At 41.7% G+C, this 27,715-nt stretch overlaps 3 protein-coding genes across 3 annotated transcripts; 2 read left to right on the top strand and 1 right to left on the bottom strand.

The window, feature by feature from the left end:
• The first annotated feature begins 765 nt into the window (after positions 1–765).
• Positions 766–4,800, top strand: LOC146635868 (myelin-oligodendrocyte glycoprotein-like). The gene is made up of 5 exons (XM_085350643.1): positions 766–853; positions 3,548–3,925; positions 4,090–4,164; positions 4,567–4,682; positions 4,777–4,800. Exons 1-5 carry the CDS (start codon positions 766–768, stop codon positions 4,798–4,800), a joined length of 681 nt encoding a protein of 226 aa, XP_085206769.1.
• Positions 4,801–9,231: 4,431 nt separating this feature from the next.
• Positions 9,232–16,839, top strand: tmem185a (transmembrane protein 185A). The gene is made up of 7 exons (XM_085350642.1): positions 9,232–9,419; positions 10,472–10,648; positions 12,756–12,963; positions 13,518–13,601; positions 13,720–13,896; positions 14,770–14,893; positions 15,252–16,839. The coding sequence occupies exons 1-7, from the start codon at positions 9,382–9,384 to the stop codon at positions 15,500–15,502; spliced, it is 1,059 nt and encodes a 352-aa protein (XP_085206768.1). The 5' UTR covers positions 9,232–9,381; the 3' UTR covers positions 15,503–16,839.
• A 1,375-nt stretch (positions 16,840–18,214) lies between these two features.
• On the bottom strand, positions 18,215–27,470 carry mus81 (MUS81 structure-specific endonuclease subunit). The gene is made up of 17 exons (XM_085350641.1): positions 27,407–27,470; positions 27,085–27,235; positions 26,479–26,608; positions 24,988–25,076; positions 24,672–24,800; positions 24,505–24,585; positions 24,320–24,408; positions 23,500–23,682; positions 23,227–23,406; positions 22,719–22,846; positions 22,507–22,619; positions 22,136–22,255; positions 21,421–21,516; positions 20,208–20,336; positions 20,018–20,121; positions 19,033–19,116; positions 18,215–18,281 (listed from the first exon to the last, which is right to left on the bottom strand). Exons 2-17 carry the CDS (start codon positions 27,223–27,225, stop codon positions 18,215–18,217), a joined length of 1,863 nt encoding a protein of 620 aa, XP_085206767.1. The 5' UTR covers positions 27,226–27,235; positions 27,407–27,470.
• Positions 27,471–27,715: the final 245 nt, after the last annotated feature.

The raw sequence follows: 27,715 nt of genomic DNA, 5'->3' as shown, positions 1-27,715 counted from the left end.
TGGATTAAGATTATTACGCTGGAAACACAGTTAGAATAACTAAAACTTAAAAACGTGTTTAAAAGCGGGAGTAGACAAAATGGAAACTAAACGCACGTCAGCAGGAAGCCACTGCTCCTTCTTCTTATTTTACTTTCAGACTCAGACTGACATGAAGCGCTTCCTTCCTTCATGTTACTGAAGAAAACAGCCTGTTTTATCATTTTTCTCTCGTCTCCATGAAGAGAATGGTGGTGACGATCAGCTAATTAAGCTCCTGTCTGAACAGGTGAGCTGCTTCTTCTCTGTCATTCAGCTGTTGTGCAGCTCTTGCTGGGATTTGTAAATATTTGTCATTTTATTTGCCCGCGCTCTTGAACTACAGGTTAATTAAAAATCGAAATAAAGAGGAACTAACTGCTGCTTTTGATTTTTGTGGGCTGTTAACTTTTTACTGTTTACTTTAAACAAGCAGACAGTAATTAATAGGAATTTCCCGTCACTTGATTTGGAGTTTTTCAGGCTTCCTTTACTGTTGCAGAAAACTTCCTGTTTTTCTGGCACTAAAATTCCCTGCTAACATTTATGTAAGCTTGTGTTATTATCATCACTATTATTATTAATGGCACCTGGAAAGAGGTAAATACAGAGGGCAGGGGGGGGGGGGGGGCTGGGACAAAAAAATAAGCGCTTTAAAATTGTTGCGAAGTGGGCGGAGGGAGGGAGAGAGACAGACTTGTATTTATCAGCTGCTGTCAGTCAGCGTCTGTCTCACACTCACTGTAGATGGATGTAGCCGAGTTTAGGTGCAGTGTGTCTCTCTCAGCTTTAAAGCTCACCTTTATGCTGCTTTTCGCTCTCTCACCTGTTGAAGGTAAGATTGCTCTGCCATATGAGTCCAGTTTTGTTTAAGCTTTAATTCATGTTAGTCGTATTTTTGTTTCCGATGCACCTTGAACGTCTGTCAATGATGCAAATTATTAAACTTGCTTTAGTTACAAATATAATTTAATGGGAGTATTTAAAAACAGTGGCAAACTCAGTGATGATGTAGCAGCAGTCTGTTATACTGGCTGATGTTGCAGATGTTTCACACTGTAAATAAAAGCAGACGCTGTATCCAAGTGTAAATTAGTCTAAAAATACTGCACCAAAAATTGTGCCTTACTCTTCTGTGTAAAGTTATGTTGGGGGTTTAGAAAGGAAGCTCATTTTTTTTTATTATTATGCTATCAGAGTTTAGCTATTTCTTTTAGTTTATAGGTCTATATATATTGTGTTCGGAAATAAAACAGATGTTTAAATCATAAATAACTGAGCTGCATCTATTAGTCAGGTTTGAGCATTTCACTATAGAAGTTTCTAGTTTCTGTGTCAGTTTAAAGATTTTTACTAACTTAATTCATTTATTTTTAAACCTGTAGCTAAACAGCCAAATAGAAACTTTCTGAAATGGTCAGTTATTTTGGGATGGTGGTGATAATTAGCTGTGAAAATGATTCATTTTATTAATGCTTGCTTGTACAGAGACACATGTAGCATTAACCAAAGCTACATTTCCACAGTGTTTACAGCCTGAGCCAAGCTAGCTTGGTGCATGTTGTAAATGAGCCACTAAGCTATAATACATGAATTGGAACATGTAAATAAAGAAGGAAGAGCACAAAACATTCAGGTTATAAACAAGGATAAAGTGCATGCAACTGATTCCTTTTTGTTAACTGACGTGTAAACGGTGACAGTCAGGATCCACTTTGCTCTCCACATGCTTTGCAAACAGAGGAATCTTTCTGTCAGTGATTTGATTTTGCTCGTCTTAATCTTCTTAATCACTGTTTTTGAAGTTACAGGTGCTCTTTTGTGTTATTTACCATTATTATTTTACTTTTAGAATAATGTAACTTACATTCAATGCAAGAATACGATGTAAAGACCTGAAGCCTGCCCCACAGCTGTGTGGAGCTATGGGTCTATTTTAAAAACAGGCTTTGGTTCTAAAATTAAAGCTGTGCTGATTTCAGAGACCCAAACCTGTCCATGTTGCACTTTTTACTGAGATGCATGTTTAACACTGTTAGAGCTGCACTTTTTCAGCATTTATCAGCTGCCATGAGACAGTTTCTGCCTCCCTCTCACTGTAGATGGATGTAGCAGAGTTTAGGTTCAGTGTGTCTCTCTCAGCTTTATGCTGCATTTTGCTCTCAAGTCTATTGAAGGTAAGATTTCACTGCAATTAAAAAAGTAATAATTCTGAAATACTAGTTACTTCATATCTTTAGATTTGTTTAAGCTTTAATTCATGTTAATCATCTTTTTTTGGCCGTGCTTCTGATGCGCTGTCACCGTGTTTACACTTGAGAGTAACAATTGATGGAAAAAGTGTGGACGTTATACCAGTTTTTAAATTGTGTTGATAGACCACATAAAACCAGAGTTATGATAAAAATATCTGCAATGTTTGGTTTTCTTCCTGAATACTATCGTTGTTTATGTTTACTGTGGGAAGAAACTGTAAAAACGACGTTTTATAAGGAATAAGGTTTATAAGGTTTTATAAGAAAAACGCTCGAAAGCACTCTCCGCCTGTGAGCAAAAAAAATACCAAAAAAACCCCAGCTTTTCCTATTTGTCAAAAAATGTACCATGTCGACCAATCAAAAAATGAATGATATGGCAACATGGCATTTAGATGTTTAGGAAAGAGGGAAGTTTTAGGAGTGATGGCGGTGTTTTGAGATGTGAGAGATTTGCGACGTTTAGTGCAAATCTTGTGTAGTTAGTGTGTAGTGTAGTCAGTAGTTTTGTTGTGTGTGTCAGAACAATGAGGCGACTGCTGAATGTTACAGGTGTTACAGCAGTGATACATCTCCTGCTGTCAGGCCTGCAGGTATCAGGCTGTTGTTCTCCTTTATCTCATAGTGGACAGAAATTATTTTTTGGAGTGGCACAAATAATTTGTGTGGCATCAGATTTGATGCAGAACAGCTGATTGTTCTGTAAATAGTTTGAAATGTTTATTTAAAAAACGCCTTGGCTGCATTTTTAGGAGAGAGTTACAGGACTCTCTCCCAGACCACAGACTCATAATACAAGTCAGAGCTTTATATAAAAAAAAGTTGTGTTTTCAAAATTGGAGTTCAAGTTATTTTTACTTCCAATAGTGTTAACATGCTACACAGGTCATGAACAATTTCAATGAATTTTTTCAAATTTTCATTGTAAGTGGGCTAAAGCAGTTAATTAAAAGTAGTCTAACATAAATGTAAATGCTGTAATTTGATTATTTTTAATAAACCATGTAACTTGGATGGATTCGATGCTGGCGTGACCACAGTGCACACGTCTGCTGTTGCTCACAGTGGTCCACGAGATCGCTCAGGGAGTTTGTGTGTTCGCTCAGACACATGAAAAATTAGAGGGAACATTGGACACAGGTGTAGAGTTGCTAAAAAGTTGATATTAACATTTTTTTATTGCACTTGGAAGTGTTTGATGAGAAAGGAAGACATTTTTGAAAACGTCAGACTTGGTTTTCAGCAGGATGTGTGTCTTTATTTCTCCTCCTCAGGTGAGTTTGATGTGGTCGGATCACTTCAGCCTATCCTGGCCGCTCCAGGTGATGATGTCATCCTGCCGTGTCACGTGGAGCCAAAGTTTAATGTGGCGAAGTTGACGGTGGAGTGGTCGAGGCCCGATCGTCGTCCTGACCCCAACGACCGTCTGAGTCGAGTGGAATATGTTCATCTTTACAGAGACGCCCGAGAGGTCCCCGACATGAAGATCCCATCATACGTCGGGAGGACGGCGTTGTTCACAGACGGCCTGAGAGAAGGAAACATCTCACTAAGAATCACTAATGTGACACAAGAAGATGAAGGAAGATACAGATGTTTCATCCCAAAGTTAAAGAGTCAAACACAGTCTTCAATTGTTCATCTGATTGTTGGTGAGTCAGACTGAAAAGATTTTTGTTGTTTGGTTTCAAACTTGCCTTAAAGACTGGTGTGCTTGGCTTATTTTACCAACAACTTATTTTGGTGTTGCTCCTTAAAGACTTCTGGATATTATTTTATTGTAAATAATTAAATGTTCTTACAATCTTATATTCAGCTGAAACTATGACAACAGAGACGCCACTGCATCCTGAAACTCTCCAAACTCCTGAGGACGAGTTTCACAGTAAAGGTGAGAACATGAGGAACAAATCAAGACAATTAAAAAGTCTTGAAATGGATCTAAATCACCTTTATGATGCAGTTTTCTCTCACTGATGGCAGCCTCTCTGTGTAGTCCTCAAAATGTTTAACGTGCGCTGCTTTACTTTGAAGTAGATGCAGGAAGCGTAGTGTAATATCCTGGGAGCAGCTCTGCAGATCTCTTTATTTATTTCTGTGAAGCAGTAAATGTATCAGTTATTCTCCTGTGGTTTTTGACAAAGTCATGTTTGCTGCTCTGAGAATTCTGGGACTCAGTAATTCTAACTTCATTTCACTGTTATGTAACTTCAGGTAACTTCTGTGCTTGATAGTTTAATAAATGCGACATGTCATGTTGTGTCCTACAGTAGATCTCATCTCTGTTTGGCAGGTGGTTTGTCCCGTCGGAGCCGACTGATCCCACTTGTGGTTTTCTGTGTTTTTATGCTGCTCTGTGTCGCAGTCGCAGGAGGCTGGTTCATTGAGTCAAAGTGTAAAAAAACAGAAGTATGTTGATCTTATGCATTTATCTCATGATTGAAGGATGGAAATGAAAGGACATTGTTGTTAAAAAAAATGTTTTTTTCATTCTTTACTCCAGGTCGAGAAAGGACCTCCTAACTAGGTGCCTTGCTCATGGACGTGCCTTGCTCCCAAACTCCCAGTTGGGATTCAGGAGACGGATACCCTCTCTATTTTTAAGATTAGGTGTAAAACTTTCCCTTTTAATAGCTAGGGATTGAGACCTAGCTTTATGACCTAGCTGTCAGCAAAGCTCTGCTGAGGGTGGCGAGATCAGCACAGCGCATCACCAGGACTGAACTACCAGCCGTTGCATGAGGAAGACGCAGCGGATCCTCTCTTATCCCAGCCACAGACTTTTCACACTCCTGCCATCCAGCAGGTGGTTCAGGACCATCCAGACCCGCACTACCAGATACAGAGACAGTTTTTACACACAAGCCATCAGACTTTTGAACTGCTGACATTCTATACACACCATTACACACTCATTACAATTACAGGACTCTACACACTGCCACTTCAAAAATGCCACTTAAATGCTCATTGCACAAGTTTTGCACAACCTGTAAATAACAACTTGTCTTAAATTCACTAAATATTTAATACTTTTTATTCTTAATTTAACTGCACACATGGGGGTTAGTACTGTTTCCTCACAGCAGGAAACTCCTGGTTTTGAATTCCTCATCTGGCCTGGGCCTTTGTGAGGTTTGCATGTTCTTCCCATGTCTATGTGGATTCTCTCTGGGTACTCCAGCTTCCTCCCACAGTCCAAAGACATGAAGTCAGTGGGTTTAGGTTAAATGGTGATTTTAAGCTGCCCATAGGCAAGAATGGTTGTCTTTCTCTGTTTTAACCCATACATATTCAGACTAAAACCTGAGGACCAAACTGGTTTAGATAATAAGAAGTCAGCCTGTTTAAGAACTGTACCACATCTAGCAGTCTGCATGTATTCTAAAGAGAGCTAAGATTTCCAACACCTTTTGCCTTGATGTGACTACAGCAGCTAGGACGTAAACATGTTTGGACACTAGGTATTTTTTCTAACCACAGCCTGGAGCTGCAGGTGTTTTTCCAAATGTTTGTTTTGTAATTATGAAAGTTCATAATTGCCACACACAGACACACTGATTATTGTCTGAAGTACATCATTTTGGTTTCAGTTTTAAGGATTTGGATGTCATCAAAGTTAAATTTTCTTTATAAGGAAGAACTTGTTCATTGTGTGAACTTTAAAGTCCTCTTCTCATCCTTAGCAGCGATGATCTGTGGAGGAGTTCAGCTGTGTTGTTATTAAAGTCAGAGACGTCACTGAGCACAGTGGCAAACACATCAGTCATGGTGCTTTTTGTTTTGAGGTCAGGATTATTTTACAGTGGGGTTTTTTAGAATATTTTGTTTAAGGACAGTACAGCAGAGGCTGCTTTTTGCTATAATGTATGTCTGTACCAAAGTATAAAGATATTACAAAAACACATTTATCAGGATTTATATTAGACTTGATTTGGCATGAAAGCTCACAAACAGCTGAGTTCTCACTTTTCATGAAATTTAAATCTACAGCTCGACTGTTACTGATATTTTGTTTAAAGATGAGATTTGATTTCCATTGTTCTTTATTGTCTATTGTCTGGCATTTACGTCAGCAGGTGCAGGAGCAGTCCAACCTGTATCACGATTAACCCCACACACCCAACCCAGAAACTCTTCGACCTCCCCCCTGAGGCAGGAGTATGCACAGCTTCTTCTCAAAGGCTGTAAGAGTGGTCACCTCCAAACCTCACTGGCCTCATTCTAGCTTGCTGTGCTGCTGCGCTGGTTTTTAAAATGCCACACCTGGGTCTTTTGTCTATTTATTATAAAATATGTAGTCATAAATTATATATCTTATTATTATTTTTATTTTTAATCTCATAAAAGCTGCTTTCTCCTGCACACGGTGGTTGCTCACATGCAAGTCCCTTTGCAACCCACCTCTGCCCTTACTCCTCCATACATGCAGTAGCTGACTTAACCCTCTGGGGTCAATGGATGCGCTGGCGCGTCCAAATCACTTGACCAATTTGAGACGACACAGCAACAAGATGTAGCCAACCAGAGCCTCCATTTCAACTTGTGTTGAAAGTGCAGACTTCAAGCTATATTGCAGTTTTTAAAAGTTTTAAAATCTTTTTTGCAAAACTTGTGCATAGGTTTTTTTAATTTCAAGTTGTGAAAATTATTTGTTAAATTTGTGATTGTTACAGTAAAAAATAAAGTACTTTTTTTGTACTTGGATTTAGATTTAGTCTCAGATCAATCCCGTTATTGCAGTATGTCAAAATGAAAAAATAACAGTAAATCCAGATATTAGATTGTGCTGAAAAGAATAGTACAAAACAAGGCAAGGTAAATAATTTTTAAAGGTGAGGTAAAGTAGGAAAAAATGGCCAGTTATAGTGTGGAAGAAAGAGGGAAAGTCAATATATCAGTCATCACAGGCTTCTGACTATAGAGGCTCTAGACTTGTGTTTTGAGACCTAGTTCCAGCTTAGCCATCAGAAAGGGATCCGTCTAACTCTACATCATCTCTTTACAAAAACAATAACAACTGAAATCACCAGTGATGAAACATGAAAGTCGGGACTTTTTAGATAGTTCAGGATTTTTCACCTTAAAGCTGTCTTTCTGGGTGTTCATGTTTGTCAGTGTTGAAAACACTTTTATTAAAAAAAGAAAAGTACCAAGTATGTGTGGAAAATAAGACTAGGCTTATCTTTGAGAGTTGTTTCTTAGTCTTCAGTGTCAGTTTCGGGGAAGAAAGAAATTATGTAAGAAAAAAAAACATGAGTGTTTTTAGTTTCCCTGAAATTACTTCAGCTTCTGTAATTTAAACTTTTCCATCAAGTTTCATGAACATGGCACTTTTCTTTCTTTCTTTTTTAACTTGCTGTAGGGACAATGAGATAAAAGAGCAAACAGCACTGTAAACCTGATTCACAATGTGAAAATACTTTTGCATGTTAAAAATATATTAAAACTCTTAAAGTCTTTGTTGTGACGCTCCAAACTGAAGGCAGCAGAAACTAGTTTGCCTTTGAGATGTGATAGAACTTGTTCCACTAATGGCAAACTAAATGGACTGCACATAGTTTAGAAATATACTTACTCGTGTAATTAAGATCAAACTAACTAAAGACCAAAACACCGCAGAACCATATGTGACCAAGTGGACTTCAGGGACTAGTAGCCACAACTCATCATCACTCAGGAAGCTCCACTCTGAATTAGCAGACAAAGGTAGGGGTGGACTCCTTGGGCAAAGTGTAGGGGGCCCCGGGCAAACCTGTGCCTTTCAACATGTCACAATGGAGATGTCGAACTGATGATAAATGATAAATGATGCTATATTTTGTAAAACAACATTTTATCACCTATTTTTAACAACTTTCTCAGGGGCAGACCTAAAGAAATGTTCTTAGGGTGGCATGAGGGCAGCAGGGAAGCTACTTTTTTCACACAAAAAAGTCAGAAATCTGTAGTGTTACGAAAAAAATTATATATTATCACCAAAAATGTAAAACAAATTTTTGATGTTTCACTGGGTTAATGCACTTATCTTCATGCTTTTTCCAGAGTGTACTAATCAAACATCTGCACTCAAAAAAAATGAAATTGGGTGGTTGTTAGATTTACAAGATTGAAACTTCTAATTTGAACAAAATAATTTAACATTTCTATGGTGAACATAATTAAATCAAATAGACAATTTGATGTAAGCTACCAATCAGTGTAAAATTAAAACAAAAAACCAAAAAATATCTTTCACATCTCGTAAGTCTTACACGAAATAAAAAAATACATTTTTTTTATTGCGCCATGTGTGCAGAGTGTTAGATTTTTTTTAGTGCTGGCTTGATATTACTAACAAATTGGGTGCATCAACACCTGATATATGGATAACATCTATAGAGGTGCATATAGCCAAACCTTTACAGGCTTGCTGTCGGATACTTGTGCACCCCTGCCTCCTCAGTGCCATGTGAAAGTGTTTTTTTCTGAAGCTGGAGGGGTTATTACGAAAAAAAAAAAAGAAAAAAAAAAGGGGAAACTCACTGAGTCCAAGCACAGTGGAAAAAAATATATTATTTCTTAATAAGACTGACTAAAGTTTTCAGGAGCACAATCACTGTGTCATCATTTGAAAACACTGCAAAAGTTTTACATAAACGTCTCCTGTCTGATTGGATTTATTTAAAGAAGAGGGCGTCACTAAGTGACAAGATTTGCGACCAGCAGGGAGGGGCTGTGTGCACACGAAGCCTCAAGAAACTTAGATGAAAAAAAAACTTACATAAAAACAAATACCGGAAATCACTTTAGCAGAGACCTTGAATAATAATACAATTAGTAATAGTATAAAGAGCAGTAATGCTATTACTAGTTTAGTCTCTGTAGTTTTTCCTCCAGGTCATTAGGTGGCGATGATCCGGCCGATAAAATTAAATCACATGATTTCCGGCGGAACGTTAAGAAAAAATAACAAAACAGGGTGGTATGGCAAAGAGGTTGTGATGAAGCCAAGGCATAAAGCTCAGTTACCGTTGATATTACTATGTGTAGCGTTCGGATTAGGAGGTGAAGGAGCGGACACCGAGGGGAAGCCAATGTTAGCCAGTATCGCATTGTTTTGTGCACCATGAATTTACGAGGGCTCTTTCAGGACTTCAACCCCAGGTAACGTAGCTGCGTCTCAGCTAGCACCGTAGCTAGTTAGCATGGATTAAGTGTTCGGTGAGATCGTCTCTCTACTGTTTGGAAAAGAAAAAGTAAAAAGCAGACTCATTATGCGTGTGGAAATCACGTTCTCTGGTTTCTGGTTAACCTACAGGGATACCTCTCAATAAAGTAACTAATGCTAACTAAAACCTAACCAAGGCCCGGCTAGCAGGCTAGCTGTTACCACCGATGATTTGCTAGTTAAAGACAATTTAGTGTTGTCTACAGTGGATTGTGGCTCTAGTTATGTCATGTTTCCTTTTGTTTCAATTGCCACTTTTCGGTAAAAACAAACAAAATAAAAAATGATTAAAATAAAGTTATTTGGCATTTGTGCACATATAGTAGGTAGGTATGGGTACACAAGAAATACTGTTCTAAAATGTAACCAAAATTGTATTTGTTAAAGTTGTTCTTATGTTGGCCTGCTTTTCTTAAATTGGAGCAAGTTTGTCCACATGATTGCTGACAGCTAAGACTCAATACCCTACATGCTGCACTCAACATATCTATCAAACTACCTGTCAGAAAACAAAGTTTTAGAAATCTGTCAAAAACTATTCTAAGCTCTAAGGCAGGGGTGTCTGACTCCAGGCCGCTAGGGCCAGAGTCTGCAGGCTCTAGACACACCTGAATCAAATGATTAGTTCATTACCAGGCCTCTGGAGAACTTCAGGACATGTTGAGGAGGTAATTTAGCCATTTAAATCAGCTGTGTTGGATCAAGGACACATCTGAAACCTGCAGGACCCTCGAGGCCTGGAGTTCGACACCTCTGCTCTAAGCATTAACCATTACACAAAGTTTTAAAAGGGATTTTTGTAATTACCATTGGGTTATGGCAGTTGTGGTATAAACCTGTCTAATACAGTTGTTAAGCATCTTATAATAAATTTTCAAGTGGGGAAAATGAGGCAAATATGGAAAATATTTGCCTTTAACTATAAAAACTGCAAAGCTGCATCTTTTTTCATCATCATGTCTTTCATTTTTCCTCTCTTCTGTTGCAGCAAGTTCCTAATCTATTCTTGCCTGCTGCTCTTCTCCGTGTTGCTGTCCTTGAGGCTGGATGGAGTTATCCAGTGGAGCTACTGGGCTGTGTTTACGCCAATATGGCTGTGGAAGCTGTTGGTCATCATCGGGGCGTCCGTGGGCACCGGAGTCTGGGCCCACAACCCTCAGTACAGGTTAGACTCTCTCACTTGTATGTGAATTGGTAGTTAGAGTGTAGACTGTCTGTAAAAAGATAGACGTTCACTATTGCTTAGTGAAGTCCCCTTGTGAAGCTTTTCCTCAGGCTCTGTTTTATTTTCGTAGTCATTTTTACAATTCATTTTTTATTCAGTCTGACCTGAGTGTAGTGATTGAATCTGTAAAGTAAATAATGGAAGTGTTTACTGGGGTAACAGAGCGAGGGAAGCGGGGCAGTTTTCCCAAAGTCTCCTGTAGCATCAGAAATGTTTTTTTGCAAGCAGAGGAGTTGTTGCCTGCTGGACAGTGAAAAGAATGCAGGGTCGGCTTCACTTTCTCAGAGAGAAGCTCTGTCCATCTCTTCTTGCTGTCTGTGGTTTAAAGTAACTAGCAGACCCTGAACTGTGCACAGCTCTTTGCATTGGTGTTAGGTAAACAACTGTATACTGTTACATTTACCAGAGCAGTACTGATTTTTAGAGTGATGAATTTGTTAGACAAAATAAATATGCAAATATGATGATGCTCACCCAGACTTCATCTTCTTATTGTTGTCGTCTCGTTTTAGACTTAAATCAGTGGCTTACTTTGATCATTTGACAGATATAATCAGCGGTCGCTGGTCTGTACTACAAATATTAAAATTTGGGCTGACAGTTAAAATTCATAACGAACGTGGCATGTGAACACAGTCATAAGTTTGTCACATGGTGCTCAATGTAACTGCCAATATTAATGATTTGTATACCGTATTTTCACGACCATAAGACGCACTGTGCTAAAAGGCGCAGTCTCAGTTATGTGTGCCATTACTGTATTTAACACACACATAAGGCGCACTGGATCATAGGGCGCATACAAGTACCGTATGCGTATTTAAAAATAAAGCGGGAGCAAACCTGAGTTCGGTACCTTACTCACATTTTTATTACCAGTAATCGTCATCATCAACAACACACAAGCATACAAGTGTGCGTATTTAAAAATAAAGCAGGAGCAAAACAAAGTTTGGTACTCACATTTTTATCATCAATCAAACCCATCGAAGTCCTCATCCTCTGTGTCTGAATTGAACAGCTGCGCTAAATCTTCATCAAACATGCCAGGTTCACTTTCTTCACTGTCAGAGTCACTTTCCGTGCCGTGCGGCTCCTCGGAAATGATGCCGGCTTTTGCGAAAGCTCGAACAACAGTGCCAGCAGACATGTTAGCCCAAGCATCTACAATCCATTGGCAAATTGTGGCGTAACTCGCCCGGCGCTGGTTTCCACTCTTGGTTAAACTGTGGTCTCCATCGGTCATCCATCGCTGGATGTGTTTGTCGCCGATGTGTTTGCTGCAGTAGGAGCGGAAGATGGCCAGCTTTTCCTTATAATCCGCTGGAAGTTGCTGCGCTACCGTAGTCCTGGTCCGGAGGGAAAAATGGCACCGTTTCATAAAAAGTGAAAGTGAAACTGCTTTTAGCCGAATGGTGACCGTCGAAACGCTTCTCCCGCTCGTTCTTTGCTCGATGATCGCCTTATGTCCGCGGAAACTCAGCTGCGTTTTCTTGACCTGCCGGAGCTTGTTTTCCAGCTTCCTCCACTTGCGAACCATCGATTCATTAATCTTAAATTCTCTCGCCGCTGCTCGATTTCCATGTTCCTCCGCGTAGCTGATGGCCTTCAGTTTAAACTGTGCTTCGTAAGCGTGTCTCTTTGCCATTTTCAGGGTTGTTAAAACAACGATGTCCTGCATAACGCACATACCTGTTCTTTTATACAGGTATGTGCAATAAAGTCAACGCACACACTTCACCCTTTAGCGTTCTCATGGTGTTCTCTACTACGTCCTCCTTACAACACACAGGGCGCACTGCGCTATAGGGCGCGCCGCACTTTTTGAAGAAAATCTAAGACTTTTAAGTGCGCCTTATGGTTGTGAAAATACGGTACCCTATAAGGATGTTGACATTTCCATTACCCTGGGGAATGTTAATGAATTCATCTAGGAGAAGATTGGGAACATACGTTTAAGTATGGTGATAGCAGCAGCCCAGGTTCAGCTTGAATGCTGAGATCAGGGCACCTGAAGTGTTTTAACCTTTATGATGACCTCTGTCAGGGCTGAGGGGGAGACGTGTGTGGAGTTCAAGGCCATGCTGATAGCGGTGGGGCTCCACGTCCTGCTGTTGATGTTCGAGGTGCTGGTGTGCGATCGGGTAGCGAGAGGAAACTACTTCTGGCTTCTCGTCTTCATGCCACTCTTCTTTGTGTCACCCGTTTCCGTAGCAGCGTGCGTCTGGGGGTTTAGACACGACCGCTCTCTTGAGGTAAGGCGTCTGATTTTTATGAGGAAACTCAGAAACTATGATCGTAAAATATCACAAAACTACACTTTTCCAGCTGTTTGTCAAGATTCAGTGTCAAAAGATACAACAGTGAGGGGTTTGTATTTTTGTTATCCTCAAATGTTTTATTCATCAATCTTTAGTCAGAGTCGTTTGAATTAAAGCCTGATCCGTGTCTGAAGTCTTCTGCATACTGTTCTTGCATTATCAGACTCAACTCAGGCAAAGTTGCACTTTTTTAAACATCGTGTATGAAAAAGCAAGAAATGGTCTTAAGGGTAGTGCTTTCTGTGAGTTGAAGGTGTTCGTGACGTGTGAAGGTCTTGGCCAGCTGTGAAGCGTTTGTATGTTCTCCCAATGCCGGCGTAACTCTTGGTCTCCAACAACACTGGTTGTTTTTGTTGCATCTTCTGCATGGCTTTAAATCCCACTGAGAGTGTTCATATGTAGGATGCGTGTAACAGAATAGGCAGTTTAATCAAAGTACAGTCCTGAACTTCTGTCCTGATTGTTTCTCCCTGTCTTCCTCTCCTCAGCTGGAGGTGTTGTGTTCAGTAAATATTCTGCAGTTCATCTTCATCGCTCTGAAGCTGGACAAGATCATCAACTGGCCTTGGCTGGTGAGGCACACAAAACATGCCACTTATTGTGCTTCCATTGTGACCACAATCTGTGCTGGTCCTGAAGCCCTCTTTGAACTTGCTTTAATGACACCCTGCCTGTGTTTGTGTGCTGCAGGTGGTGTGTGTCCCACTGTGGATCCTCATGTCCTTCCTGTGCCTTGTTGTCCTTTACTACATCATCTGGTCAGTCCTCTTTCTCCGCTCCATCGACATCATCGCCGAGCAGCGGCGAACTCACATCACCATGGCGATCAGCTGGATGACTATCGTCGTACCGCTTCTCACATTTGAGGTGAGGCGTGAAGTCTGCATCATCTCGTGTTGTTTAAAATGGCTAGCTGTTTGGTCTCCAATGTAAAGGCCAAGACTCAGCAGTCCATCTGCATCTTAAGGATAAAGGACACTCTTTCAAGGATGCCAACGTTCACATTTTGGACAGAGAGGACAGATGGTTTGAAAGAGGAGTGAAAGAAGCCATCTATGTGCACTGTGAGCGACCATCTTTGAACAGAGGCGGTGGTTTACGACACCAACTCTCTGCCATCTATAATCCAGTTTTGAGATCCCTTCCCAGACGCCTTAACGCCCACTCACATCCTGGGCCATCTGACCTCAGGAAGGTGGGGCCAGGTTTCACAATGAGCTCACCCGAAACCCTGGCTGATTGTGACCCACACCCGTTTTCACATCTAGGCTTATGTGATTAGGTAGAGGATCATTAGGGGGTCCTTTTGTCCCTCTCGGGGGGGAAACTCCCACTAGGTTTATATTTGATCCCAGAACTGAAAAAGCTTCTCTGATGAGAGGTGAAACGTCTTCAAGCAACTTAAAGAAGTCCAGACGCTTTTCTTTGTAAGCTCCTTAGACTGTTACAGTCTTTGGCTCATGCTCGTCTTCTTTCTTTTCATCTTTCTTGTTTTTAATAAATACAAACTAAAATATATTGTAAAGCGAGCTGGAGAGAATGGCGGATAAAAAGCCTTGCAAACTAAGGCACAGTTGAACAGTCTAAAGTGGGCTGTGAACCACGCTCAGCGCAGGCACTTAGACCATAAAGACAGACGCTCCTGTGGTGTCTGGTTGGTAGAGTCAAAAATCGCTGCACACATGCATGTTTTTTCCTCCCAGCAGCAGGATGTCTGATAACATTCACATGTCTTTACAGATCCTTCTGGTGCACAAGCTAGACGGTCACAACAGCCTGAGCTACGTGTGCGTGTTCGTCCCTCTGTGGCTCTCCCTGCTCACACTCATGGCCACCACCTTCGGCCAAAAGGGAGGAAACCACTGTGAGTATCTGCAGCTGGACTTGTGGTCCCTGCTGCTGCTGTTGTTTCAGAAATCCCACAACTTTCCCTTAATATAGCTTCATTAAAACTTTTATCTTTCGATGTTTGTCATTTCTCGGACTCCAGCAAATAATGTTCTATGAAGCTGCTGGTTCTGTAAATCATTTGGTCTGTAAAATGTGAGGAAAAATAAATGAAAAGATTATATTTTGACTTTTTGATTGACCTGAGAGTAAATGAGAGGGTAAATTTCCTTTTAATTATTTATGTGGTCATATTTTAATAATATTAAACTTTGTCTGCAAATCAAAAGCTTTTCATTGTTTCTCTCTTCTGCTCCGTCCTTATTTCCGATCAGGGTGGTTCGGCATCCGGAAGGACTTCTGCCACTTTCTGCTGGAGCTCCTTCCCTTCCTGCGAGAGTACGGCAACGTGTCCTATGACCTTCAACGTAGTGAGGACCCCGAGGCGGCCGAGGATCTGCCCGTCCCTGAACCGCCGCCAAAGATTGCCCCCATGTTCCACAAGAAGACCGGCGTGGTGATCACGCAGAGCCCCGGGAAATACTTCGTCCCGCCACCCAAACTCTGCATCGACATGCCGGACTAATGGCGGGTCAAAGCATGAGCAGTCGTGGGTGCCGAACTAAAAAAGCCAAAACCGCTTCAGAGACTGTTTCTTTTGTTTTGTTTTAAATCCACTCTCCACTGAAGGATTTTGGTCCCCCCCACCCTGAACTGTGCATCAGCATGCCCAGCACGGGCAATCCACCTGAACTAAAACGGCGATGGATCCAAGATCCCCGCTGTCCTCCTGACTTGCTGCCTTTAAAGGGTGAAATCATGGAACCCACGAAGGGACAGCTTTGTTTTTCACCTCTCGCTGGAGCCACAGTGTTGTTGCTGACTCCCAGTTGTATCTGTGGTGAGGAAACATCCAAGACTCTATTGGATCTAAACTTCAGGGTGACATGATGCTGACATCAGTGAGAACTGGATGCGTGTAGACTTTAAATGTTCGCTCTGAACTGCTGTAGATCTTTGCTTTATGTTCAGAGGATGTTAAAAACAAAATCAACACTTTTTGGGTTTGTGACGGGGACCATTGGAGAGGCTCCATACAGGGATCAATGTAACCCTGTCCTTTCAATTCTCTCTTCATCATTTAGGTGTTTAAAAAAAAAAAAAAAAAAAAGGGTGTGGGGCTCAGAGGAAAAGTTTCTATCTTTTTTGTTCAGGGCTGCCTTGGAGCAATACTTGTGTGTCAGTGCATTGAAGCAGCTGTTGGGCTGCTTTCTGATTGCACATTTGGAGAAAAGATTCACAGGGCTTATATGTAGGGCTGTGCAAAACTACACGATCCCCAATACTCTGCCCCAAACATGCAAGTTGTTTAAACGAATTAGTTTGGCTAAGAGGGAACTTCTTCTCAGCCACCCCAAACGGGAGGAAAGAGTAAAGTTTTGTTTTCCAAAGCGTTCGTGCACTCTGCAAGCATTGCTTTAAGACTACCCTTGAAGGAAAAAAAGCATCTTTTCTTTAAAAAGAAAAGGAAATAGCACTTTGTTACTATGTTCCAGGAGGAACCCAGTTTGACTCGTTGGATTTTTCTATTCCTGTTTAGTTTTTGTTTTTGTAAATAACACAACTTGTCAAGTTAGGGACCATAGCGCTGACGAGAGTGGGTGGGGGTAAAAAAGTAAACGTCAATCATGCACTCCTGATTTTTGATTGAGGATGGTAGAAAAGATTGCACAGCCAATCTTATGAATGTAATCTGTGTGACTGCAATTTTAAGGTGATGTAGCATCCTTAACATTAAACTGACGGCTTGGGTTTTTGATTGAAGAAGTAAGGAGTTGAGCAGAGTTTAGAAGCTAACACATATCTGCATTAAGTCTAACCGTGAAAATAAAAATCTTGACCTGTTCAGGAGATAAAGACAGCGAGCCCTCCCCTCTTCTTTTTTTTTTTTTTTTTAAACTCTCCCTTCTATGCTGCCATTAGTTTCTTCTCGTCATTGCTGGGGGATTGTCAGGTGTCACTAAACATACCGGGTTTTTGTTGTCTGTATATTTATTTCAGAATTAAACTGAGAAAGTAATCCAGCCCTGAATTATTCTTCACTGTGATCGTGCCACAAACAGTTCCCGTGCTGCGCTCTGGTCTAACAGTGCTTCAGTCGGCATGCAGCAGTCTGTCTCTGCCTCTTGGATCACTGGTTGACTTCTTTCTGTAAAGTGGGTGAATGTCAGAGATCGATTCTATGGGTCTGACACTGAAATATGATATTCAATGTTTTCTGGGATTAAACTCCATCGTCACGAGACAGAGCGATGTCACATCATGTTTTGTTTTTGGGCCGGAGGTCCATGGAAAAAAAAAAAAAGAGTAGTATCTTTAGGATCTTCACCAGCAGCCCATCACAAAATACATTTGTCCTTATTTCTTTAGTCGACTCTATTAAAAATGGTAAAGAGGACACAGTTTACCAGGAATAAAAGTATTCTTGCACCAACATGCTGACTCCCAAGCTGATTCCCTTAGTTGACGTAGCATGTGTCAGCATTGGTGTGTCCTTAAAAAAATTTGAGAAAACTTGGTAAGTGAAGGACCAAAGAAGCAACAGGCCTAAAAAAACTATAGAGTTGATGAGCGGTATCCGTAGTTACGTCCTTAAGAAATTCAATCATTTAATTTCATTTAAATAGCGCGAATTCAAAGCAACAAGGTAAAGACGATAAGGAAAAAAAGACCTCATCGCCCATATTAGACAGCTGTAGAAAAATTTGAGTTTTAATAGTTTAATTTCACCAGCAGCGAGTAAACTCATCGATAAAACCTGTGGCCGTGTAGCAATCTAATACTTACCATGCTCAGAAATGCAGTTTTCAAATCAAGGTTAAACTTTGGCTCTTCATGTTTGATGTGTTAAAAGCTCTTATCAGGTAATAGCAGCTCCTGAAGACCTCCTGGGTACAAGGCTCCACTCCCATAAGTGTGCACGAATGAGCAGTAACGCTGGACAAGCTGGAAAGGTGCAAGCTGGCTTACAGCTTTAAGACTTCAGCGTCTGGGCACTGGATTTGGATTCTGACTAGAAAAAGTTATTTAAAATAAACTTTATTTGTGCACTAATGGGCCGTGTGAACTTCTTCAAACAGGAATCTTTTATTAATATCAAAATATAGCAGTGTCTTGACTTTTATATACACTTTTACATAATCATACTCAAAATGATGCTGTTCAAGTAAAGGAGGACCTAAAAGTTAATGACTGTATAATTGTTGAGTATACTTTGGGACCACCTCCAGGGCCGCCTTCATGTCAGAGCTCCTTGTGTACAGTAGAGGTGATAAACTGTTCTGCTCAAAGCTGGACCCAGGTTCCTGAAAAACAAGCCAACAGGAGAAAGCATGAAGCATTCACACACACACACACACACACACTCAAGGTACTGTAGTGGTTTGTGGTGGTCAAAATATCAACACTGGAAGTTCATGACATTGATTAAACCTCTCTTGTAATTCTTCCATCGCTACCTTTCTCTCCACAGCCATGCTAATCCAGTTGCGTATTAATATTCTCTCCAGTGTGTCCACCATGAACAAGTCCAACTTATTGCCGGCAATCTGAACAAAGCTCTTATCACACTTGTACAAGGATCAGAAAGTCAGATATTCTATACTTGTACCGTGAGAGGTCAAATGTCTTCTCCACGTCTGCAAACCAGATGCAGACTGGCTCTGAATTTAAGCCACATTATTTTTCTTGAAGCTGAGGTTGAACTAGTTGATCCAGCACCCTGCCACAGACCTTCCATCAAAGCTGATCTTCCTCAACACACCCTCCGGTCCCCTTTCTTCAAAAAGGGGGAACGCCACTCCAGTCAAAGGGCACTTTGTATCACATCCACTATACCACAGCATGGGCAGGAAGCTTCTTTCCCTTCCTGACGTGTCTGTCAGAATCACTTCAAGACTGACAAAAAGTTTTATTCCATTGCCTTTCCAAACTCCTTCCACAGCCATATTTCTGCCTACGAGCCCCTTCCTCAGACCTGGCATCTCTGGTCACACTCAAATACTACAAACACCACTGGAAGAAGCCAGGAAAAAATGTGAAACTGTATTTACAAACCTTTTGAGCTTCCCGTATCGGATCGAGGAGAGGAGTTTCTCTTTCTCTGCTTCACTTGTGCACTGTTCATATGCTGTCAGAAGACTGAAAATGACAGAAAAGACAAAGATTTAATAAATAATCCTTCATATCTTACATTAGTATGGAGACACAGCGTGACTGCTCTGACATATTTAGTTATTTTGTTCTGGGGCCATGCTATTCAGTCAGCATCTAATGACCTACTGCCATACTGATTTTTTTTAAACATCAGGTGCAGATCTTTTAAATATTCCTGCAATCAGATCCACATATCCTGAGGGTGCCTTCAGTTAGTGTGTTTTTTTGGAACAAGCTGCCTGCTGATCAGAGAGCAATTAAATCTGTGCCGATTACAGATGTGCACAATACACTCCAGACAAAGAAGAAGAAAAACAAGCCACACACTAAACGATATGATATGAAAATGCATTAATGCAAAAGACGTATTATTAAAATGTGGCAACTACCTCAACAAAAATTTAAACTTGAAATGATAACAAAACAATAGATCATCCATCCGTCCACCCGTTCTGAGCCCTTCCCAAATGACTGAACTCCTCACCCCATCTCTAAGAGAAAGCCCAGCCACCCTTTGGAGAAAGCTCATTTCTGCCGCTTGTATCCATGATTTCGTTCTTTTACGTTCAAAATAACTAATAACAAACAAATTAACAGAATTCTCCACAACAGCTCCACCTGGTGGCAGACGACCACACTGGCCATCATTTAAAATGTTAACGGATTAAAGCTGCTTGTTGATTTGATTGTACACTTCTTTATGACGCACAGGAGGAAATAGCCCTAATCTAACAGGCAGCAACAATAGATAAGGAACTGTAACTATTGGAGATCATAATCCCTCCTTGTCTTTATTTTCGTCTCTCTCTTGGCTGTTAACTTAAGATAAGCAAATCAGGAACCCCGGTGAGCTGTGGAGTATGCAGTATGCTGTACTACCAGCTACCTGTGTGGCGTGCTGTAGTGTTCCAGTATAGCAGCTGCTTTGTCTCCAGACAATCCGCTGATCTGCATCAGCTGTCTGGCAAACACTTCTCTCACCGTCTGACACTACAGGGGAAGAAAGAGTGAAGCCAGGATTAGAGACGATCACCAAGACAACCAGTTTAATTCAGGCTTTTGAAGCAGATTCACACCTTGTTTTTGACTGCACCGTGGTTGAACTCTGCAAAAGACATAAGGGAGCAGGAGGGGAGCCCTCTCTCCTCTTCGTCACTGCCTCCATCGCCCTCCAGCTCTCTGGAGCGACAGATCAGCGTTCGGTTCTGAAAAAGGTTTAAACAGGAAAAAAGCAAAAGTTACAGTTAAGAAAGATTTAAGGCTGATTTTATGTTATGTTAACAGTAAAATGATCCTTATGGCTCAATTAACAAGTGTTGTCATGCAGTAGAGACGTGTGCACAGGTGGAAACTGGTGCTGCCTAATCTCAATGTGACAGCATATATTCAGATGTAAATCTTACCAACATCGACACAGTGGGAAACGAGGATGAAACAGTTGCAAGGTTTCATGCACCTTTTGACTGTGGTTGACTGCACCACAGAGGTGGTCCCCTTGCCATCCACAACTGGTCAGGATCCACCGCACCACTGCAGATGACCCACAAGCTAACAGGATGTGCGAGCAGTTTCACAGGTCGCTTAAGGCTGTGCTCCATGCTTCTCTAACAGATGGCAACTGGGTTGGACCACCTCCAGTGGGCTTTTGCTGGGGCTGCGCTCTGCAGTTAAGGAGGATCTTGGTGCCCCCACCCCAGTGCTTTGATTCAAGTGGACTTGCTTCGTGCTCCTGGTCTGGTGCACCTTTGCCCAAAAGACTTCAGAAACTTTAAAAAGTTTGTTTTCGTCAGGCATGATGCCCATAGGACACCATGCGTCTGAGACTCGACATAGGGAGACTATATGTGTTGATACACTTAAACCCGCACACATTATTGCGGACAATCAAGTAGTGACAGCCCAGGTCCCCCGCCGCAGCCGCCCACCTTCCACAGGGTTAAGGGTTTTCCCCCTAAGAGCGCCGCTCAACCGACAGAGCTCGAGTTTTCTTCAGCCTTTCCTGACCGCCCACACCAGCCTCATTCTCAGGACAGAGCTTCCTCTACCAGTTCTCTGCCTCCCAGGTTCAGCCGTTTGCTTAAGCCCAGGGTCCTGGACTAATAGGAGACCCCACTGGGTGTTGGGAGGGGGAAGCACCACTAGGTGGCTCCACTCACACCCAGTGTGTTAGAGTTTTCACGCCTTGAGTGTTCAGCTGTGTGAAGCCCAGATTAAAATATTGGGCTCTCTCATGTCGCCCTTACATAACTCCACAATGTAAAATTGGAACATGTATCTTTTTGTGTTTACCTGGTACAGTTTAGTCAGGAATCGTGTCATGATGGTGAGGTACGCCGCCGACTCCCTCACATCCTGCACTCTCTTCACAAAGAAACCGTCAACCACCTAACACACACACACACACACACACACACACACACACACACACACACACACACACACACACACACACACACACTATGTAAATACCATACACATTAAACATGGTTAATTTTTAGTTAAAAGTCGAGGTTAGAAAATAACTATGTTGTGTGTTTTGTGTGTTTATTTGTTATGGCGCTGGTCATTAATAGCTCAGAGCCAGACGAGCAATGCTGTGATTACATCTAATCATGATACGAATGGTAAAAGAAAATTAATGAAACTCAAATATCGGCAAGGAAACAAAAATTAGACAAAATATAAATCTACTGTCACTGGTCGCCTCACTAGCTACACCTGCTCGACTGGTCTGACGCGTCTCAATTTCTGCTGCAACTTTCTGATGGAAAGATAAAAATTTAAAGTAAACAACAGGAAAGCATGGATCTTTCTCGCCAAAGTTTCGGGCTGATGATGTAAGGGTGTGGGGATATTTTCTTGGCACAATTTCGGCTCCTTAGTATGGTAGAGATGCTACACAGGTGCCACAGCGTACCATCTTCTGATGGCTGCGTCCAGCAGGACACCACAACATTTGTTTCAGTTTGAGAGTGACCCATGTGGCCCCACGTGTGCACTCTACCTGTGTGTTGACTATGGCCTGCTGCAGTGTAGTTTCAGGTAAGCTCAGGTGAGAAGCAGCTGATCCACACTCCTCCACTAAATAGATGGGCTTATGAAGACCGCACCTCTTCAGTCGGAACTGACGGAGGGAAGAAAACAGACGAATGAACAAAAGCAGGAGGTGCTGCAGGCCGACGCGAGACGAGGAACAAGCACCGGGTTCTGATGATGTCACTACTTTATGTTTTCCAGTTCATACTCATATAAATTGAACTCAGTTTGGGTTCATCTTGCTTGTAAAAAGCACAAATCATCACCTGTAATTTTGAAGGCGGCGTGCCACCTCACCGATTAATAACTGTATTGGATAAAACCGGGCTGCACACCGACCTTCTGTTCCCTGAAGCGTCCGTCGATGATGCTGCCGCACAGGTCGTCCATCCTCTTCCTCTCCACTATGTAGTCAAGGACCAGCTCCCTGCCTACAGGCGCTCGCAACTGACCTGAGACAGAACAATCCTCCCTGTAAGTTAAACAGGCGTGGCGCGGGATCCCTCCCATCAAACATCAACACTCCCACTCTCTCCTCCTGTATGTGTTACCTGCAACAGGTGCCACCTTTTCCCGAGCCACCCACAGGAAGTCCCCGACGTTTAGTTTCCTGATGTCAAAGTTGACTCCATTTCTCTGAAGCTCTTTCACCAGCTCCTGCTTACGATGGTGACTCCCACTACATAACAAATAAATACATACACAATTCAATTTTATTTATTGAGGTGCTTCACATGGTAAGATAAAGATCCTACAATAATACGGTGAAAACCCAACAATCAGACGATCCCCTATGAGAAACCACATGGCGACAGTGGGAAGAAGAACTCCCTTTTAACAGGAAGAAACCTCGAGGACTGAATGGAGCACAACATGGTTGTAAGAGCAGTTATCGCATGAGAACACAGTAACAACAGTTAGGTCAGTAAATGTGAATGACTGTGATAAATACTGCTGATATTAATACACATTTTTATACGTACACGGCTTTTAATATATTTAAATTCATCAGTAACATCAGTAGCGTGTTTCTTACATGTTAGAAGGCAGATCTCTTACCCAGTGGTCTCGATGAAGTCAACACAGAGCATAATTTCATACGTTCCGGGTAGGAGACATTCTGCGTTCGGCTTTCTGCTTGTCGTCATCGTCGTCTGTGAATCCTGTGGTTTCCCCGATGAACGCACGTCGTCCACGTCGCAGCTAACCTCAGTGACGGTGGGTTGTCTCTCTGCAGGGCTGTGAAAAGAAGAGGAATGCTTTATTCAAAGAGGGAAATAAAACAGGAAAAAAATAAGGAGATGAGGATTCAATCTTTTAGTTTCCACTCACTGTATTCTGTTCTCCTCCTTCTCTTCTTCATCTTCATCACTACCAGTGAGGTCTACGACGGGATCATCTTCCTCAGTCGCCTCTAACTCACTCCTAACCGCCTCTCTGTCCCCGTCTGTGTTCGTCTGCTCTGCGGATGCCAGTCGCTCGGCCAAAGTCAGACCTCCTTCTGTCAGAGAATACCTGAAAGAAGCACAAAGGCAAAGAAAAAATACTGCATGGTGGATTACATCTTTGTGGTCGTTGGCAGAGTTTAAATAAAGTAGAGCTGAAACAGCAACAACTGTTAAGTTTTAGCAGCAAGTGTGACAACAAAAAGCAGCTAAGAAGCATCTTTGTCAAATACAGCAGAAGAGAGAGACTAGAAATTATTTGATTTGTTAACAGTCTGATTACTAAGTTGATCCTAATTTCAGTCAAAATTACACCGATTCTTTTTCTTCTTACCAAAGCAGATCATCTGCTTCCACCTCACCCTATCATCCTCCTCCAAAACCCTCTGCAGGTCCTCCTACACTACATCCATGAAGCACCTCTGTGGCCACCTTTCCTCCTGCCTGCCAGCTCCACATTCAGCATCTACTATCCATCTCAGCCCCACCTCTTTGTCTTCAAGCCTGAGACTTCAGCCTGTCCCTCTGATGCATTCATTCTAATCCTGTCCAAATAAGTCAAAAGCTTAATTTCTAAAAAACACATTTTACTACCTAAATTAGCTGCACTTAAAACACTCAATACGAAAATAAGCCGACTTCTACAAGACTAAAAGAAAAGACGTGAGGTTACAGTAAAAGCACTGACATGCTTCAAGCAGCCGTACCTTGCAGGATTGTGAGTCTTTATCACCAGGTTCTTCTGGATCAGAGTGCTGACTGAGCTCCAGGCGGTGTACTTACTGCCTAAATCAGGCTGCAGACAGAGAAAATGAAGGATGGACACTTCACAAGAAGACGGCGTGCATGCAGACGGATGAAGAACACATGAGATCGAAGTGAAAGCACTCACCACAGTGAACGATTTGTCACAGAGATGCTGAGCTTCTGCCTGCAGCTCCATCTTAAACATGTAACCTTTACTACCAGGGACCTAGACAGAAAGCACACGGCGGTAATGAAACACCGGTTTAACACTGACTGATGCTGCAGTAGTTGGAAGAAAGACGAAAAATCTACCTGAGTTTCTTTGTAAAGAGTCAGCAGCACAGCATAGCCCCCGGATCTCTTCTGGGGGACATACTCCCTCTTCTTCTTCCTCCCTCCATCTCCTCCTCCATCCTTTCCTTGATCACCTGCAGCATTTTTCTATGAGGAAAAAATAGTTACACACTGTAATGACAATGGAAACATCCCCTCATACTGCAAATATCTGGCTGAGGTTTTTTTGTTGTCGTTTCTGATGCTTCTACTTTTACTGTAATCACAAAACGCATTTATTGGTGTGAAGGAAAATATTTATTTCCATGAATCTCCTCTTTGTTTCCAACTTTACCTTTTTGGATGGAGCCAGGATGATGTTATTGTCTGATCGGCCAGGAGGGGGCGCTCCTTTGGGGAGAGCGTGTATAGAAGCGTCAGCACCTGGAGCAGAGGAACAGGTGAAGACACGGGAGCTGGGTAAACTGGTTGGTTTGTGATACGTGATTTTCACAGAGTAAATATCATTTAGAGGTCACTCGACAAGGCTCACATGTCTCTGCAATGGTCTGACCAAAGAACACGTTACCTGTTCCACTGATTATTTTTTTATTTATCTTTTTTGTTAACAACTCCCTAGTTTTACTAATCTCAGAATCTCTTTACAGAGTCCCACCATGATACCTTCTTTGTTTAGTGAGATGCTGTATAGTGAGAAATAAAAGAGGATTGCTTCAGTTTGCCATGTATTCTTTCAGCTCAATATATGTTGATGTTTGTTTGTTTTACAGGGTAAAACATACCTGACATTAATGATAATGTTACAAAACTGCTTTCAGTGATCAGGGGTTAAGCGTCCATTAAAAGCTCACTTCCTCTACTTTAAACAGACTAAATATTTGTTCCTTTAATGTTTTATGATTTGATGCAAAACTACAGACATTGAACACAACATAAGTTTATTGAGAGGTCAACAATTACATGAATACAAACTTCCAGATTTGCAAAGCAAACTTTGCAATGATGCATTTTTTGTATGATTTTCTACAGTTTTGCTCTTAATTCTACTTTTTAATCACAAGCTCATTTTGTTTGATTGCCTGATCATTGAGGACATACAAAAGCCAGTATGATCAGGCTCCATTATATCTGAAAAGAGCACTTCTCTCTCAGACTGCCGGCTTACTTGTGGTTCCTAGGATAGGATTTAAAAGTAGAATGGGAGGCAGAGCCTTCAGCTTTCAGACCCCTCTTCTAATTAGACAGACACCCTATCTAATTATTAGTTTAGGTTTAAAACCTTCCTGTTTGATAAAGCAAATAGTTAGGGCTCGATCAGGTGACCCTGAATCGTCCTTTAATAGTGCTTCTAAAAACTTCTAAAGAAAGGCTACTCTGGGACTTCCCATGATGCACTGAGCCTTTTTTCTCCACTCCTCTCTTTTCACTTCTGATGTTTTTAAATGCCACAACTGCATTTCTGAAACTTTTGTCTCGTCTCCCTCATAGTTAGTCCTTGGTCTCTTTGTGTTGCTAATGTCAGATGGCTGCCCTTTCCTGACCCTGGTTCTGTCGGAGGTTTCTTCCTGTTAAAAGGGAGCTCTTCTTGACCACAGCTGCCAAGTGCTTGCTCATAGGGTATTGCCTGATTGTTCCTCCCTATCACTTTTAAGGTGCATTGAAGCGGCGGCTGTTGTTAATTGATGCTGTATAAAGAACTGAATTGAAACAGTGAAGAAAAGTAACACACAAGTACACATACAGTGAAATCTAGTCTAGTTCTGTGTTGTAAACATATTAGCGTGTGTTTTGGATCATCTTATCCACCCATGCGTTTGCTTCTTACCGTTCTCTCTATAATACCGTTGCAGCTTTTCATCCAGTATCTTACAGATGCCGTCTCCGAAGTTTTGGAGGATCTTTGCCTCTTTGGCGTTCTTGAGCGGCAGTGGATATTTATTCAGTGAGTTGATGGCCTTAAAAAAGACAGCAGCACACAAAAATAAATAGAAATTAGCCATTTCTGCTTCCCTGGTGATTTATATCCCTTTTAATTCCACATTGTCCATCAAAAACGGAAAGCTTGTAGACACATGGAAGGATTTTATTTGTTATATTTGTCCACAGTGGTGGTTTGTGCACCTCACAGCAAGAAGGTTTATGGTTTGAACTTGCCAGCCAGTTAGAGCCTCTTTATATGTCGTCTGTGCCTGCATGCTTCTCTCTGGGTACTCCAGCATCCTCCCACAGTCCATGCATGCATTTCAGATTAACTGGTGTTTCTAAATTGACCTTGGGTGTGCCTGTGTCTGTGTGTTAGCCCTGTGGTGGACTGTCGGCCCAGGATGTACCCAGTGATAGCTGAGGTAAGCTTCCACCCAGAAGCCAACTAGGATCCCTCTTGCTTTAAGGCGAGAGTGCTAACCCCTGCTAACCGCTACATCCTCTGTACCTTGTGGTAGGTGTATTGGATCTTTAGTCCTTTCTCCTTCGCCTCGTCCCGGAGCTCGGTGAGCCACTTGAGGAACAGCGGGTTCGGGCACGAGGGCAGGGCGCGTTTCCGACCCAACCGGACCGGCTCGGTGGCGGGCATCCCTCGGGATCTGTCGGGAAAAGCAGGAATCGATTTAGCCTGTGTAAGATAAAGTCAACCCCAAATAAAGTTTTTCAAACAAGCTACGGGAGCTCTGCGGGTTCAAAGACGTGTGTACAGACAGTTAGATCAGACAGAAATGTAAAGAGAAGTTGTGTGGATGTCCTATAATGCTGATTACCTTTCACTTGTTGACTAGGAACGGCTACTGGCGCCTTGTATTCAAAGACACAGCCCACTTCCTTGTTGACATATGTCACGTGACACAAAAGGGACGGAAGCCCCAAAGGTTCCTAATGTGACGAGTGGCCTCTAGCGGCAAAGGAGGCAATAATAGTATAATAGTGATATAATAAACCTGTAATCTGAAAAAACTTATTTTAAAATCCATCCTTATATTTAATAACTAAAGGCAACACAGAGACATTTTTTACCTTTATAAAAATATGATACTAATTTAAAAAGAAAAAGAAAAAAGAATTGCTGGTCT

The sequence above is a fragment of the Diplotaxodon limnothrissa genome, linkage group LG3 (assembly GCF_057381915.1).
Source record: "Diplotaxodon limnothrissa isolate DT_005_m linkage group LG3, D_limnothrissa_male_GT1.1, whole genome shotgun sequence".
Lineage (NCBI taxonomy): Eukaryota > Metazoa > Chordata > Actinopteri > Cichliformes > Cichlidae > Diplotaxodon > Diplotaxodon limnothrissa.
This window is presented reverse-complemented; position numbering and strand designations above follow the sequence as displayed.